Source organism: Oncorhynchus kisutch, linkage group LG11, assembly GCF_002021735.2.
Source record: "Oncorhynchus kisutch isolate 150728-3 linkage group LG11, Okis_V2, whole genome shotgun sequence".
Lineage (NCBI taxonomy): Eukaryota > Metazoa > Chordata > Actinopteri > Salmoniformes > Salmonidae > Oncorhynchus > Oncorhynchus kisutch.
This window is the reverse complement of record NC_034184.2, coordinates 18,358,549-18,377,344: the sequence shown is the minus strand read 5'-3', so window position 1 is coordinate 18,377,344 and position 18,796 is coordinate 18,358,549. Positions and strand designations below refer to the sequence as shown.

The 18,796-nt window shown below is 42.3% G+C and overlaps 1 protein-coding gene across 7 annotated transcripts in view; it reads left to right on the top strand.

The window, feature by feature from the left end:
- The window catches only part of LOC109899921 (brain-specific angiogenesis inhibitor 1-associated protein 2), a 188,141-nt gene that overhangs the window by 110,524 nt on the left and 58,821 nt on the right, over positions 1-18,796 (top strand). For all 7 annotated transcript variants that reach the window (XM_020495555.2, XM_031835406.1, XM_031835410.1 and 4 more), the window contains one exon: positions 2,863-3,000. In XM_020495555.2, the coding sequence (XP_020351144.1) occupies positions 2,863-3,000 (138 nt within the window). The remainder of the gene's footprint in view (positions 1-2,862; positions 3,001-18,796) is intronic.

Genomic DNA, 18,796 nt, shown 5'->3' with positions numbered 1-18,796 from the left:
CCTCCTAGGAAAGGTCATTCATTGTTGTCTCCCATTCATTCACTGTAGTAACTCCTTGCTATTTAGCACCCTCTAAATATACCTTTAGGTGTGTTCTCACCTTCACTCTATGGTAATGGTTATAGGTTGATGGCCCTTACAAATATAGCTTATTATGACCTATAATTATTCATAGTTACTAACTGTGTTCTCATGACATTACAGCAGAGTTCATTTAATTTTTAGTTCAGATTTATATAATGCCTCTATATACTTCTGTGTCAGTGGTGTGTGTATTCTGAAGTGAATGCCTCATTAACAAAGAGTTGAAGCAGACTTGTGCTTTTAATTGTATTTTAAGTCAGCTAGCTAGGCCTCCTTATGGGGCAGGGTAGGATCCAAATTCTCATCAAATCATCAGTTAGAGACAAACTCCACAGCTTTCTGACAATTTCCCACATGTTTTAATCATAACCACTCTGCAATAAAGTTACATGAATTAATTTCTTCTCTTACTTTCCGCTCCATGAATTACTGGCTATTACCCATTTTAGGAAAATACAAAGATGTAGAAGTTTGAGTTTAATTAAAGCGATAAACACATTTCTAGAGATATTTGAAGTGTTGGATTTGTTTCTTGAGGTTTTCCTTTCTTTTTCAAAGCTTTCCCAGACAACGTCTGTAGAATTGGGAATAAATAAAGGCCTACTATGAATGTCATCCCACTGAAACATCCCTTTAAATGAAAGTGTCATTTCTGGATGCTCACAAAATAAAATCTGTACCAGAGTCACTAATTTAATAATACTGTAGCATCTATTTGAAATTTGAAATATTTACCTCATCAGTTCATTTGAGGGCATTTTTGGCATGCTGGCATATGCTGCCCTTCTCTTGCTCTGCTCTGTTAATTCAGCATTGACAAAAGTAATTAGCCACGCTCAGCTAGGTTTTTCCATCAGACAGAAATAAAAGATTGGAAACATTGTTTTGCGGCCACCAGGCAGGCAGGCAGGCAACCCATCCGCTTGGATTATGCTATATTGCATCAATCAGTGAATAAAAGGTGGTCCGGTGGATTAAAATGGGACCAAACAAATAACTTAATTGGTAGAACACTAGTTTAGGGTAGCCAATGACTGTATACACAAAAAAAGTGCTAGTTAGTACCAACATGTTTTTAAAAATGTTGTCCCTGTAGGGGAAAACTTTTGATATTGGTTCTTTGGATAACCCTTTGGATAACCCTTTGGATAAACCTTTGGATAACCCTTTGTATAACAATTTGTATAATTGCTTACAGTTATACCAGGAACCAGAGGGTTCTTCATTACATTGTTAAATATTTCCCGGCTACTGGTAAGGGACAGTACGCTTCTTTATTCTGATTACTTAGGAGTTAACCTCACTTGGGATTTTAACTCATAACCTCACTGTTGCTAGCGACCTGAATTTCCTGCTACACCACTGGGTGTGTGGGTATGATAGAGATTAATAAAGATTAGAACTAGTAGAAATGATTTAATTTGTCCCTATGGGGGAACCCTTTTGGGTGCTACGTAGAACCCTTAAAAACATTTTGTAGAACCATCTCATGAAGAACCCACTGGTTCCAGGTTTCTGTAATTTGTCCCTATGGGGGAACCCTTTTTGGTGCCCCATAGAACCCTTTAATTTGTACCTGTAGGGAAACCCGTTGGAGATCCATTTAGAACCCTCTCATGAAAAACCCTCTGGTTCCAGGTAGAACCAATGACAGATTCTACAGTTACACTTATACAATACTTCAGATGGACTTATGGCAGACACTGTTAAAAACTACCTGAAATTTGGCATTATGTTACCAGCTACTGAGTTGCACAAAAAATACAGGAACAATTTATATTGTATTTTTACAGTTGAATTTAGGCGTTATTGTTGTAAAATGACAGAATGCTGCTGTATGCTGATTAAAGTACACTCTTGTAAATTATTATATTTATTATATTATATATTATTATTTTTATTTATATTTAATTTTACAGGATAAGTATTACAGTGAAATCATGTAAATATTGTTTTGTTCGTGTTGTCAGATTGGACTTGATTCTGGGCAACCTTTAGCAAAATTGCAGAAATGTATTCTTACCGTCAAATCTGTGGCCAATCTTTTTCATGGCCTGGCAGGAGCATTGGGCCAATAACCAAAAGGTTGCTGGATCGAATCCCAGAGCTAACAAAGTAAACATCTGTTGTTCTGCCCCTTAGCAAAGCAGTTAACCCACTGTTCCCCGTGCGCCGATGACGTGGATGTCAATTTAAGGCAGCCCTCCACACCTCTCTGATTCATAGGGTTTGGGTTAAATGCGGAAGACACATTTTAGATGAACGCATTCAGTTGTACAACTGACTAGGTATCCCCCTTTACCTTTTTATATTCCTTTGGTGGCATAGCAATTCAAATCCCAGTTTAGGTTTATAATATTACTTATCCTGTACAATTACAGAACTTACGGCAGTTCATTAAATCAGGTCATTAAATCAAGTGTAGTCCCAAGTAATCAGCATTCAGTAGCATCTTGTCCTTTTACAGCAATAACACCTTAATTCAGCTGTGTTATTGCAGTAACTTGCTGTTGTTTAAAGTACTTTTACTGCAAACAGTAGCCGTAGCGTAACATAAAATTACAGGAACTTTGTTAACGGTTTAGCATTTCATGGAATGAAATCAAAACATTTTGGAGAGGGGAAGAACCGGTCGGTTCTTCACAACCATCTCAGCAGTAAATAACCCTTCCTGATACGCAAAGGAAAATGGTTACCCATATCACCCTGAAGAAGAACCCCTCGATAACTTTTTTTCTGTGTAGAGCTTTTAAAACTGAATCTATACTCCCCCTACAGGCTGCTCTAAAGAAGTACCAGACGGAGCACAAGAGTAAAGGAGAGAGTCTGGAGAAGTGTCAGGATGAACTGAAGAAGCTACGCAGGAAGAGCCAGGGCAGCAAGAACACCTCTAAGTACGGAGACAAGGAGATGCAGGTGAGTGACTGGGGGAGGAGGAGGGAGACTGTGGGGGAGGCAGGGGGGGTGAAGGGGGAGAAGGACCTCAGGTTTGTATTGCTACTGTGAATGAACAGACAGACTGGGTCCCTAGTCAGCCTAGAGAGGATGCAGTGCCAGCTGGTGGGTCAAAAGGTCACCGTAGGGGAAGGTGGTGAGAACACTGCTACTGACTCTGAGCCAGAGAAATATCATACTATTGGCCACAGCCCAGCAGGTGTCAGAGATGGGTAGCCGATCAAATCCAAAAGGGGATTTAGGCTGAGCAAGTATCTTATGGACCCTTTCACTGAAGCAGAGCACTTTGTCCATGACTAAAATGTACAACTTGTAGTGTATTTGAGGTTTAAAAGGCTTCTGAAGTTTGTAATCTCCACTTTGAAATGTCAGACTTAATTTCCCCTTACAAAAAATGTATCAACTTCTACAAAGATAACCATTTATTATAATCCACATGATAATTCACATTTCCTTTTGCTGGAGTATTCTTTTCCTGCTGTAGCAAACTGGCCCAATTTTAGATCCTATGTGGCTCTGTGACTGTGACTTGTGCTGATGACTGGAGGGGTAACGCCTGGATCACATCGACATCGCCATGGCATTTTGGTGCACGAGAAGTACATTAATATCCATAGATAAATATCCATGTTTGCCTTGCAGCATTGCAGAGACAGTTGCAGTGCATTCTTTGTTCTGTGGATATAACCAACATGTGCATCAAACTGTATGTGTAGACTTGACATAAATGGTAGCGAAAGGTAAATGTTGAACTTTTTTTGAACACATATCCAGTAAAGATGGATATGTATGGATATATATGGATATGTTGGATTACATAATGAAAAGGTTTGACTGCAGAATTTATTAAGCATCATTGATGCAATGACGCTGTTGATCTAATCGGGGCGTAAAAGAGGTACCCTCTATTGGGCCCGTGGTCTGTGGGACTCAGACCACCCAGAGCCAAGCTCACTGAGAAGAGAGAGTGGGTGGAGAGAGAGACATAAAGAGAGAGAAAGCAGGAGAGAAAGCAAGTGAGATGGGGCTGCAGGGGACTGATTTGAATGTATTGGAGATGTCACTGGTCTGCTGCTGACCCAGGAAATAAGAAATACCTAATTTTACATAACATATCAATTGGGTGTTAGAGGAGCAGTGGTACATCAATTATACACCCTGGTTTAATACCACGGTCTTCTCTCATTCCTATTTTTAATCAATAGATGTTTTCTAATCGTATTGCATTGGGTGTGTGCCTGCATTAGAGGTAGGTTAGTATATAATTTATATTGCACAGTCTTCTCTGATTCCAATTAATTTATTCAGTTGTCAGTTCAAAACTGCAACTGGCAACTGAAAATCGAAGTTGAATGATTTCTTTTGTGAATCCATTGGTTTGACTTCAGCGTTTAGAAAAGATGAGTATTTTAAATGTATTCTGTAGCTAAGGGCAGTGGGTTTCCCTTTGTTGAGACAGACACTGTAGATGAGTAATATCCTTCTGTCTGTCTCTCTCTCTCCCTATTCAATTTCATTTTAAGGGCTTTGTTGGCATGGGAAACTTATGTTTACATTGCCAAAGCAAGGGAAATAGATAATAAACAAAGGTGAAATGAACAATAAAAAAATCTGTGAACATTACACACACAAAGTTTACAATGAATAAAGCTATTTCAAATGTCATTATGTTTATATATAGTGTTGTAATGACGTACAAATAATTAAAGTACAAAAGGTAAAATAAATAAACATAAACATAGTTTGTACTTATAATGGTGTTTGTTCTTCACTGATTGCTCTTTTCTTGTGGCAACAGGTCACAAATCTTGCTGCTGTGATGCCTGTCAGGGAAGTTCTAGAGGAAGAGAGAGAATGTAGATTCTTCCAACAAAAACTTTATTATAAGATTTGCAAAAATTAAGCAATCAACATCACCAAGAATGGATCAGAGTTGAAAGCTTAACTTCTTCGATATAGGGGGCGCTCTTTTAATTTTGGGATAAAAAAACGTTCCCGTTTTAAACAAGATATTTTGTCACAAAAAGATGCTTGACTATGCATATAATTGACAGCTTTGGAAAGAAAACACTCTGACGTTTCCAAAACTGCAAAGATATTATCTGTGAGTGCCACAGAACTTTCAAACAGGAAATGCCCCAGATTTTGAAGGTGCTGTGTTCCAATGTCTCCTTATATGGTTGTGAATGCGCCAGGAATGAGCTTACACTTTCTGTCGTTTCCCCAAGGTGTCTGCAGCATTGTGACGTATTTGTAGGCATATCATTGGAAGATTGACCATTTTACACTACATCAACCAGGTGCTCGCTTGGTGTCCTCCGTCGCAATTATTGCGTAATCTCCAGCTGCGTGTATTTTTCCATTTGCTTCCGAGGAGAAACCCAACTGCCACGAATGATTTATCATCGAATAGATATGTGAAAAACACCTTGAGGATTGATTCTAAACAACGTTTGCCATGTTTCTGTCGATATTATGGAGTTAATTTGGAAAAAAGTTTGGCGTTGTAATGACTGAATTTTCGGGTTTTTTTCTTAGCCAAACATGATGAACAAAACGGAGCGATTTCTCCTACACAAATAATCTTTTTGAAAAAACGGAACATTTGCTATCTAACTGAGAGTCTCCTCATTGAAAACATCCGAAGTTCTTCAAAGGTAAATGATTTTATTTGAATGCTTTTCTTGTTTTTGTGAAAATGTTGCCTGCTGAATGCTAGGCTTAATGCTATGCTAGCTATCAATACTCTTACACAAATGCTTGTGTAGCTATGGTTGAAAAGCATATTTTGAAAATCTGAGATGACAGTGTTGTTAACAAAAGGCTAAGCTTGTGAGTGAATATATTTCTTTCATTTCATTTGCGATTTTCATGAATAGTTAACGTTGCGTTATGGTAATGAGCTTGAGGCTACGATTACGCTCCCGGATACGGGATTGCTCGACACAAGAGGTTAACAAACATAGCCAGGTCTCTGCTTTTATAGAGAAAATACAACCCCTTTCTGTATACGTGGCAGTCAGCAGATAGTGTGTAAAAGGTAATAAGTTGTCTGTGCAGACTTTAAGATTGCATGAGGTTGATAGCCCGAGGGCTCAACCGTCTAACTGCATTCACAACAACAAACCCTATATTGTACTCCTTTCTGCAAGGTTCCATACATGTGACTTTCTGTAGATAGTAAACCCACAGGATTTCACATGCTGCGGTTGCACCCAAACGTCTCTTAGCTGTAAGTTACCCTCACCCAGTCTTATGACTAAGTCACACCAAGACAAGTTTGTAGCAGGTTAGAAAATACACTAACACATAACGAGACTATTCTTTAAGCAGAAAAACATGGCATAGCATGACAAATTATGTCATTTTCCATGACATTTCCTCCCTTTTGAGACTAAGTCTCAACCTGATAGAACCTGAAGCATTGACAAGCATTGACATGAGGAAAAAGAGGAAAAGGAAATACTTTTCTTACACTTAGCACATAACAATTTGTAAATTATCGTTGTCATTAAGTTTCAAACGTTCACATAGTGCAAAAAAACAGGGAAAAGAACATATGAATATAAACATCGGTACATGTTTTATCACCACACACAAGGCAATCACTTCGTTGAGACTGTTCATATTGCCACAGGGTCATCATGACGGTTGGCCCTTAACTCTACCTTGGGAGCACCATTCACATAACCCTCACTGTGAACATGGACTATGGACATGCTGCAACATTAACTCCATGTTTTAACCTTGGTTTTATGGATTATCATCGTCTTCATCCACCATGTAATCAGACATAGGAAATAAATCAGGTAAATAGGGTTCTGAGGCGTCTCCTTCAGGGGTCAGTAATGGCATGGCAAGAATAGTCTCAACGGCTTTGCAGCACAATTTCTTAACATAAATTGAAATAAGCATTATTGAAGAAAAAAATAACTAAGCCATAAATCAACCAATGAAATATTGTAGCTCCCATAACACCAAATAATGGCTGAACCGATCCAAACAGATTCCAATCGTTGTCTGGTTGGAGTTCGTTTGTGAGATCACTGTTGAGCTCTTTCAGATGTTACACTACCATAGTCAAGTTACCCTCATCGTCGGGGTATGAATGTACAGCAATGGTCACCTATCATTTTGCACACTCCCCCCTCCCGTTCTAGCAACATGTCATGCATTACCCTATTCTGTATAGCCGTGAGGCGAGCGGCTTGCAATTCCGGTCTTATTATTGAAAGTCCTGAAGTGGCTAAATTTACCAAAGATGAAAAATTATATCCTAATAAAGCTAAATCATGGGCATTCTCCGATGCCCCATACCAAGGAATGAAGCTGTGCCAAAACCTTTCAGGTTTCGAGGATCGTCATGACTCAATTGGAACGTAATTGAATTGCTTTAATTGCTTGGAATGGAGGAGTTGGTTTTATGCATTACAACAATGGATATATTTAGTTTACCAAAAAACACAGCACCCTGTCCAATTTGTCGGTAAATAAAGATATGCCTTATTACCACAGATCCAATAATGATCAGTAACCGTGGCTGAGCCATATTGATGTGGAGAGTAAATGTATATTTCTGTCTGAAGAGCGGTGTACCCCACATTCAGTTTAACGGTAATGCTGGAAGCTTATGTTCCATTTATCCAGCTACATCCTATTGGGAAGACACGGTAATTAACACATGTTGACATTCCCAGATAGGATTCATTGAATTGTGGTATGGAGATATTACTTGGGTTGTGACAATGGCAGGTTTGGAATGGGGTTCGCCGGGGTTGGATTAGAATAGGCTCTGGTACACGGTGTCTGGGTTCTAAAATAATTTTGGTACACCGACGTGTACAATCAAATCAGCCTCTCATATCTTTTGTCAATGAAAAATCACCATTAATGCATTTTCCCCAAAGTTTTACCCTGTGAAGGTTTACCCCATGAAGTTAAATTTGATAAGAGCACTTCCAGTGCACATAGTGTCATTAACCTTTCTAGAGCAGGGGTTCCGCTAGAAAAGGCAGCGCGCGGAATTCAAAAATATGTTTTTGAAATATGTAACTTTCACACATTAACAAGTCCAATACAGCAAATTAAAGATGAACATCTTGTTAATCTACACATCATGTCCGATTTCAAAAATGCTTTACAGCGAAAGCACAACATATGACTATGTTAGGTCAGAGTCAAGTCACAAAAACACACACAGCCATTTTCCAGCCAAAGATAGGACTCACAAAAAGCAGAAATAGAGATAAAAATTAATCACTAACCTTTGATGATCTTCATCAGATGACACTCATAGGACCTCATGTTACACAATACATGTATGTTTTGTTTGATAATGTGAATATTTATATCAAAAGTTAACATTGGCGCGTTACGGGCAGTAATGTTTTGATTCCAAAACATCCGGTAATTTTGCAGAAATACTCATAATAAACATTGATAAAAGATGCAAGGTTTATTCACAGAATTAAAACCCAAAACAGCCAGAGGAATATCCACCATTTTGGCGTCAACAGAAGCTAGAAAAAACACTATAAATATTCACTTACCTTTGATGATCTTCATCAGAAGGCACTCCCAGGAATCGCAGTTCGACAATAAATGACTGATTTGTTCCATAAAGCCCATCATTTAGCCACTTGTTGTTAGTGTATTCAGCCCAGTAATCCATCTTCATGAGGCCCGAGCACTTCCTCCAGACAAAAACTCGAAAAGTTCCGTTACAGTCCGTAGAAACAAGTCAAATGAGGTATGCAATCAATCTTTAGGATGTTTTAACATAAATCATCAATAAGGTTCCAACCGGAGAATTTCATTGTCTGAAGAAAAGCCTTGGAACGAGAGCAAACTCTGTCGGTAGCGCGCATCATGAGACCGAGTCTCTCTGCCAGACCACTCACTCAAGAGTTATTATGAGCCCCTCCTTTATAGTAGAATCCTCAAACCAGTTTCTAAAGACGGTGACATCTAGTGGAAGCCCTAGGAAGTGCATCCTCATTCATATCTCACTGGGATTTCAATAGGCACTGTTTTCCTGTTTGGATTTCTTCTCAGGTTTTTGCCTGCCATATGAGTTCTGTTATACTCACAGACATCATTCAAACAGTTTTAGAAAATTCAGAGTGTTTTCTATCCAATACTAATAATAATATGCATATATTAGCATCTGGGACAGAGTAGGAGGCAGTCCAGTCTGGACACGCTATTCATCCAAAAGTGAAAATGCTGCCCCCTATCCCAAAAAGGTTCATGCTGGCCTCAACTGAATACTATAAGAATGGTGAAATCGCTGAGTGTGGAAAAAGACTACATAGATAGGAGGTGTTTTCTACCATCAGTTCAGTTTTTAGTGTATGATTAAGCAGTGACCACCAAGTGTTTCCCTCGTGATTCCGGACGTGATGCTCGTCAAGTGGATGCATCGACCTCCTGCTTCTTCTTGTATTGGAGCGGCAATTATTTGCAGGACTCCTGTCCTGAGCCTGCCGTTGGCTCGAGCTGGAGCAGCTGTTATTTCAGTCCCGCCGTGAGAAGACTGACCACAAAGCAACCATGAGAGTCCAGTCCTGGTCCTCCAATGGCATCTGGGGTTGCCTACAATGGACCATCTTCGTCTGGGTTGTGGGGCACCTGCAGTGGCTGGCGTGAACCCACGTAGACCTCTGTGCAAAGGTCCTTGATGACCAGCCAATCACCTGGCTGAAGTTTGTGAAGTGGTCCTCCCTTTGATTCAGGTAAAGCCGCTTTTCCCCTGGGTAAAATAGACTTCAGAACATTGTTAAGTACAGCACAGTAACTTAGTGGCTTTTTCTTGGCAACTCTGCCTTGAAGGCCAGCATCCCAGAGTCGCCTCTTCACTGTTGACATTGAGACTGGTGTTTTGCGGGTACTATTTAATGAAGCTGCCAGTTAAGGACTTGTGAGGAAACTGTTTCTCAAACTAGACACTCTAATGTACTTGTCCTCTTGCTTAGTTGTGCACCGGGGCCTCTCACTTCTCTTTTTATTCTGGTTATTGCCAGTTTGTGCTGTTCAGTGAAGGGAGTAGTACACAGCATTTTACGAGATCTTCAGTTTCTTGGAAATTTCTCGCATGGAATAGCCTTCATTTCTCAGACTGATGAGTTTCAGAAGGAAGTATTTGTTTCTGGACATTTTGAGCCTGTAATCGAACCAACAAATGCTGATGCTCCAGATACTCAACTAGTCTAAAGAAGGCCAGTTTTATTGCTTCTTTAATCAAAACAACTGTTTTCAGTTGTGCTAACATAATTGCAAAATGGTTTTCTAATGATCAATTAGCCTTTTAAAATGATAAACTTGGGCTAGCTAACACAATGTGCCATTGGAACACAGGAGTGATGGTTTCTGATAATGGGCCTCTGTACGCCTATGTAGATATCAGCTGTTTCCAGCTACAATAGTCATTTACAACATAAACAATGTCTACACTGTATTTATGATCAATTTGATGTTATTTTAATGGACAAAAAAATTTGCTTTTCTTTAAAAAATAAGGACATTTCTAAGTGACCCCACATTTTTTAACAATAGTGTACATCAGAGGCATTACTGTTACCCATGGCAATCCTGTCTCAGCCATCAGTTTCGTCAATTTCATTTTCAGCATTTGGTTGGCCCTCTCTACGAGACCACCACTGGACGGATGATAACTGCAATGTGTTCTCAGGTCAATTTGCAAACTTTCAGAGATGTTCTGAATAACAATATTTAAAAAATGAGAGCTGTTGTCTGATGTTAATTTACATGGCAGACCCCACCTAGGGATGATTTCCCTTAGTAGGTTCTTTGCCACAGCCATTTCTGGCATGCTTACAAGGAAATGCTTCTACCCATTTGGAGAAGGCATCAACTGCAACCAGGTAGTGCTTATACCCCTGGCATAGATTAAGCTCAATGAAGTCCATCATTATGTGCTCAAAAGGTCCTTTAGACATTGGGTGGGCTGACATAGGCATCGGAATGCCTCTGCCTGCATTGTTAGTCATGCAAATCAAATACTTAGCACAAAATTGCAAAACAGAAAATCCAGGAGCAAACCAAATATTATGTACAATTTCTACAACTCCCCCCTTTGACACATGGTCTTGGCCATGTGCCAACTTAGCCACATAGAGGAAGCAAGATCTGGGTTAAACGGGAAGGCCATTTGGCCCATGCCAGAGGTTCCTCAGTGTGTCAAAGGAACACCTCTTCCTCCACTGTCTCACCTCCCCAGGCCCTGCACCTGATTGCCGATCAGAAACATCCTATAATGAAAACATATTTGCAGCAGAAACAGATAGTGAAACTATTTGGAGAGTGGGGGAAACAATAGACATGGCAGCTGCTTTCGCAGCCATATCAGCCATAGCATGTCCTTTAGAGACAGGGTCAGATGCGTTAGTGTGAGCTTGACCATTGCAGACAGAAATGGATGTAGGCAAGAGAATGGTTTCCAACAGGTTTGCAATCAGTTTAGAATGTGAAATTGTCTTACCAGATGAAGTAAAGAACCCACGATGCTGCCCCAATGTTCCAAAATCCTGCACCACCCCGAACACATATCCGCTATCAGTATAAATGGTAACAGTTTTATCCTTAGCTAGAATGCACGCCCTAGTCAGTGCAAACAATTCTGCAGCCTGATCTGACAGATGTGATGGCTGTTTTGCACTCTCTAAAGTATCAACAGCAGTAGTGACTGCGTAGGCCACCAATGGTTCACCCTGTGGTGACTTTTGGGGAGAGCCATCAACAAACAGCTTCAGGTCAGCATTCAGTATTGGCACATCAGAGAGGTCAGGGCGGGGTTTGCAGACCTGGTCCACAAGGACAGCACAATAATTTGGCTCCCCATCAGCGTCAGTTGGCAAAAGAGTATCAGGGTTAAGAACAGTACAACGTTTAAGAGTCACATGAGACATTGTCAACAACACATTCTGATAATGCACGAGCCGTGCTGGAGTGAGATGGGCGGTCCGTGCCTGTGAGATAAGAGCATGGACAGCATGAGGAACTTAAACAGTTAATGAGCACATTGCAACAATGCTAGCACAAGCTAACACTGCGGCAGGGTAGCGTAGTGGTTAGAGTGTTGGACTAGTAACCGAAAGGTTGCAAGTTCAAATCCCCGAGCTGACAAGGTACAAATCTGTAGTTCTACCCCTGAACAGGCACCTAACCCACTGTTTCTAGGCTGTCATTGAAAATGAGAGTTTGTTCTTAACTGAGTTGCCTAGTTAATTAAATAAAGGTCAAATAGAAATGTAGCAGCTGCTACAGCCCTGCGACAACATACCAACCTTCTTATCACACTGTCAAGTCTTTTAGAATAGTAAGCAACAGATTTGCTGGACCATTGCTTCCCACCATGGTCCAGAGTGAGGACAGTTGACATAAAACCATTTTTCTCGCAAACAAACAGATGAAATGGTTTAGAGTGATCTGGCAAACCTAAACAATGAGAAGAGGTTAGAAATTGTTTCAATTTGTAAACTGCTTCAGGTGTGACTTCTTCTGAGTGACTTCAGCATAATCAGGTAGCCAGGCTCTACAATAGCCTGCCATTCCTGTGAGTGTCATCATGTGCTGTTTTGTAACTGGTTGTGATATCGAGAGAATTTCAGCCACACACTCCAAACCCAATTTCCAACCATTAGTTGTAATGTCATGTCCCAGATATTTAACTGTTTGGGAAACAAGTTGTAACTTTTTCTTTGAAACTTTGTGGCCATTTTCAGCAAGAAACACTAACAGAGCTCTGGTGTTAACTTCACAAGCTTGGTGGGTTTCAGAACACAGTAACCGGTCATCGACTTACTGTATTAACATGCTCCTATAGAGGGGTATGAAACCCTCTAAATTTTGCGCCAAAGCAGCAGAAAATACTGCCGGAGATTCAGAGTAACCTTGGGTCCAAGTCCAACACTTGTTTAAGAATGTAAACGCGAACCATAACAGTGATTGGTGCGACGGGAATGCTAAAAAAAACATTAGCCAAATCAACAACTGAAAACCATTTAGCCGATGCTGGCACAGCATATAGTATTGTAATGGGGTTTGGCACAACAGGAGCACATGCATAAACTGCACCGTTAACAGGTCTGAGATCTTGAACAAAAAATCCAATCAACTGAGGCTTTTCAGACAGGCAGAATGGGGGTATTACAGGGAGAGTCTGTATGAAGCATAAAGGAAAATGAACAGGGGTAATCCCATAGATAGCTTCCTGACTTAGGGGATACTAAGTTCTGCTTGGTCTGTGTATGCCCTTAGGTGTGACAGTAAGAGATTCAACCCCCCTCATCTGCCCAATGTCATATTTATCTTTAGCCCATAGAGAGTCCGAGAGACCAATCAACAAGGGTGACTCATTCTTCATGGAAATCATCTGTTTAGTTGGTTTAGTGTTATCAAGGCCATGTACATCTTATTGAACATGTACAGCTCCCAAAAAATAGAACACCCAAAGTTTGTATGCTGGGGGAGAATTTAGACTCATCTGTTCAAAGTTCTTAATCAGTGACCTGCAAGACGGACTTCAACCAAATACCAGTATTCTCCCAAGCAACATCATCTGTTTTAGCTATCGATACATGTGGCACCTTGTCACTAAATACATACAACAAAGCCTGTTCTTTAGTCAATGTAATACTTAAAACGCAAAATTGGGGCCCACTATACAGTTGAGGTCAGACATTTACATACACCTTAGCCAAATACATTTAAACAAAAAAATTCACAATTCCTGACATTTAAACCTAGTAAATATTCCCTTTTTTAGGTCAATTTGGATCACCACTTTATTTTAAGAATGTGAACTGTCAGAATAACGGTAGAGATGGATTTATTTCAGCTTTTATTTTCTTCATCACATTCCCAGTGAGTCAGAAGTTTACATACAGTCAATTAGTATTTGGTAGCTTAAATTGTTTAACTTACCAATAGGCAACCCTGCTGTTGGATGAATTTTGGCCCATTCCTCCTGACAGCTGGTGTAACTGAGTCAGGTTTGTAGGCCTCCTTGATCGCACACGCTTTTTCCGTTCTGCCCACACATTTTATATTGGATTGAAGGCAGGGCTTTGTGATGGCCACTCCAATACCTTAATTTTCCTGCCTCATGATGCCAATTATATTGTGAAGTGATTCAGTCCTCCTGCAGCAAAGCACCCCCACAACATGATGCTGCCACCCCCAAGCTTCACGGTTGGGATGGTGTTCTTCAGCTTGCAAGCATCCCCCTTTTTTCTCCAAACATAACGATGGGTATTATAGCCAAACAGTTCTATTCTTGTTTCATCAGACCAGAGAACAATTCTCCAAAAAGTACGATCTTTGTCCCCATGTGCAGTTGCAAACCGGTCTGGCTTTTTTTATGGAGGTTTTGGAGCAGTGGCTTTTTCCTTGCTTAGCGGCCTTTCAGGTTATGTCGATATAGGACTCGTTTTACTGTGGATATAGATACTTTTGTACCTTTTTCCTCCAGCATCTTCACAGGGTCCTTTGCTGTTGTTCTGGGATTGATTTGCACTTTTTGCACCAAAGTACGTTCATCTCTAGGAGACAGAACGCATCTCCTTCCTGAGCGGTATGATGGCTGCGTGTTCCCATGGTGTTTATACTTGTGTACTATTGTTTCTACAGATGAATGTGGTACCTTCAGGCGTATGGAAATTGCTCCCAAGGATGAACCAGACTTGTGGATTTCTAAACATTTCTTTTGATTTTCCAATGATGTCAAGCAAAGAAGCACTGAGTTTGAAGGTAGGCCTTGAAATACATCCAGGGGTACAACTCCAATTGACTCAAATGATGTCAATTAGCCTAGCTTCTAAATGACATCATATTCTGAAATTTCCCAAGCTGTTTCACGGCACAGTCAACTCAGGGTATGTAATCTTCTGACCCACTGGAATTCTGAAACAGTGAATTATAAGTGAAATAGTCTGTCTGTAAACAATTATTGGAAAAATGACTTGTGTCATGCGCAAAGTAGATGTCCTAACCGACTTGCCAAAACTATAGTTTGTTAACAATACATTTTTGGAGTGGTTAAAAAACTAGTTTTAATGACTCCAACCTAAGTGTATGTACTTTGATCCCTGTCAGCCAATGTTGTTCATAATCTAAATCTCTTGTCACTGGTGAGAAATGTCTGGTGCAATGTAAGTCTGTGACAGAAAACTGTCTTTCTGTTTCCAACAACTGCAAGCAGTTAAGAATTTAGTCAGTTGGGTCATAATGACCCATCAATATCTTGTACGTCCCATGCATAGTACAAATCACACGTTGAGACCGTTTCGGACAACATCATGAGATGACATGTCTCCTGAGGCTATACAACAGTGAGGCCTTTTCCTTTACAAAGAATATGAATTCCCAATTTACAGAGAAGATCTCTTCCTGCCAAATTTACAAAACAACATGCAGAACAAAATTAATTGTTGGTTTATGCATGTGTTGTCAACGACTATTTCATAGTCACTCCCAAGGCTCCTACAGTGGTGACTCATTCATTTGACATGGGAGGTTTGGACATAGATTTAGAATTTATGACAGACATTGCAGTGCGAGTATCTACTAGTATCACCATTGACTTTGCTGCGTGGTAGGAGTGGACATCGATGGTGGACTATGTTCCCAGAGTCCATCAACACCAGAGTCGGGTGGTGCATGGAACAGATTTACACTGCTCATGGGCCACCTCCGAGGGGTCTGCTGGTAGAGCTGTATTGCGGGAGACGGCTGAGTGAGCTTCTGTTGGTGCAGTGGATACAGGGTTATAATAGGGGGGTGGAATGTCATTATCATCAACAACATCCCTGTTTCTCCTTCTTTTCATACCATCCCTGTTTCTTCTTCTTACTTTATTTCACCCTTATTCCTTTAACTTTCCTCTCTGACTGCCTTTTGGCTTCCCTCTCCCACTTTCTAAACTTACCCCAATCTATTAGACATGCCTTGCCTTTCTTGGTTTCCTCAAAACTTCTCCAATTTCTTTCTACATTCTACATTCAGCTAATAAAACTTCACTCAATGTGCCTTTTTAAGGGAAAATCTGCTACTTTGTGCCAGAGCGGTACCTGTTCCAGATTATCCCTGCCCCATTTTTTCGCAATGACCTTCCCCTGGTCCAGATCAGGCAAGAAAGGTTCACCCTTGCTGCTCTTGGCTCCCATTGTGAAACTCCACCACAGACACACACACACACACACACACACACACACACACACACACACACACACACACACACACACACACCAGTGTTTAATTAGAAAGGAATGTCTTCCTTCCTTTAAATATATATATATAATTATTCTATGTAGTTTTAAATTATATACTCACATGGTAGTTCCTCCTACAGTGGTTCCTCCTTTAAAAGTTGTCATACTGCAGCACACCCTGCCTGCTGATGCAGCATTCTGTGGCACGTCATTTGATTCTCAGCCATTTCTTCTGTTACTGCAAGTTATTGCTAGTTTGACCACCAGAGGGCATCTTTGAGAAGCATTTGATTGTATTCTGTATTGGCATTACCAGAGTATTTAAATCCTTTTTTGCAATAACATAGTATATGGGATTGATTTTAAGAAATTTGGCTTAATTGATTTGATTAATATTATGGTGTTTCCATTCAGAGAAAAATTGTCAGTTTGTAAATTGGAGCGCACACTGGATGTTCGGGCCAAGGAGTAGGGTTGATTTGTGCGTTCTGGTCAGTCAAGCACCCAAGCTAACGTTGAGACCACTCTGAACATTTTACCCACCCTAGCAAGGCTGGTAAGGCAGTTTTCGTGACTGTAAATGTGCTGCTGGAAACAATTTAATTACGCTTTTTTTCCAACATTTACTGACACCGGCGGGTGTTGAGCATAATTATTCTGTGCTGTGGTACAATGCTCTGAAATCCGATGAGATAGTAGGCTGGACAAATGACATTTTTAACAACGTTATTTTCTGATAAAAAGTAATCATGAAAAAATAAGCCTTTAACAAAGGGCCCCACTGGACTGAGGGGCAGCTCCAGACTGAGGGACAGCTCGGGACTGAGGTAGCTCGGGACTGAGGGGTAGCTCGGGACTGAGGGGTAGCTCAAAACTGAAGGGTAGCTCAGGACTGAGAGATAGCTCAGGCAGGGTGACGGCTCTGGTAGATCCTGGCTGAATGGCGGTTCTGGCAGATCCTGGCTGACTGGCGGCTCTGGCAGATCCTGGCTGACTGGCGGATCCTGGCTGAATGGCGGATCCTGGCTGACTGGCGGCTATGGCTGCTCCCTGCTGACTGGCGGCTCTGGCTTCTCCATGCTGACTGGTGGCTCTGGCTGCTCCATGCTGACTGGTGGCTCTGGCTGCTCCATGCTGACTGGTGGCTCTGGCTGCTCCATGCTGACTGGCGGCTCTGGCTGCTCCATGCTGACTGGCGGCTCTGGCTGCTCCATGCTGACTGGCGGCTCTGGCTGCTCCATGCTGACTGGCGGCTCATGACAGACGGGAGACTCTGGCAGCTCATGACAGACGGGAGACTCTGGCGGCTCATGACAGACGGGAGACTCTGGCGGCTCATGACAGACGGGAGACTCTGGCGGCTCATGACAGACGGGAGACTCTGGCGGCTCATGACAGACGGGAGACTCTGGTGGCTCATGACAGACGGGAGACACCGGCGGCTCATGACAGACGGGAGACTCCGGCGGCTCATGACAGGTGGGAGACTCCGGCGGCTCATGACAGGCGGGAGACTCTGGCGGCTCATGACAGGCGGGAGACTCCGGCGGCTCATGACAGGCGGGAGACTCCGGCAGCGCCGGACAGGCGGGAGTCTCCGGCGGCGCCGGACAGGCGGGAGTCTCCGGCAGCGCCGGACAGGCGGGAGACTCCGGCAGCGCTGGACAGGCGGGAGACTCCGGCTGCGCTGGACAGGCGAGGCGCACTGTAGGCCTGGTGCGTGGTGCCGGCACTGGTGGTACTGGGCCGAGGACACGCACCTCAGGGCGAGTGCGGGGAGCTGCCACCTGAGGGCTGATGCATGGAGGTGGTACCAGATAGACCGGACCGTGCAGGCGCACTGGAGCTCTTGAGCACCGAGCCTGCCCAACCTTACCTTGTTGAATGCTCCCGGTCGCCCTGCCAGTGCGGCGAGGTGGAATAGCCTGCACTGGGCTATGCAGGCGAACCGGGGACACCGTGCGCAAGGCTGGTGCCATGTAAGCCATGACACTTCAAGACACTTGGCTCGATGCCCACTCTAGCCCGGCCGATACGAGGAGCTGGTATGTACCGCACCGGGCTATGCACTCGCACTGGAGACACCATGCGCTCCACTGCCTAACCGGTCTCTCTAGCCCCCTGGTAAGCACAGGAAGTTGGTGCAGGTCTCCTTCCTGGCTTCGCCATACTCCCTGTGTGCCCCCCCCCCCAAGACATTTTTGGGGCTGACTCTCAGGCTTCCATCCACGTCGCCGTGCTGCCTCCTCATACCAGCGCCTCTCCGCTATTGCCGCCTCCAGCTCTTCTTTGGGGCGGCGATATTCTCCTGGCTGTGCCCAGGGTCCTTTTCCGCCCAAGATTTCCTCCCAAGTCCAGAAATCTTCTTGATTTCGCTACTCCTGCTGCCGCTGCCTCTCACCACGCCGCTTGGTCTTGTTGTGGTGGGTGATTCTGTTACGGATTTCTTCTGGTGAAAGAGAGGAGGACCAAAATGCAGCGTGGTTATCTTTATACATCTTTAATGAAAGATAAAAAATGAACAATAT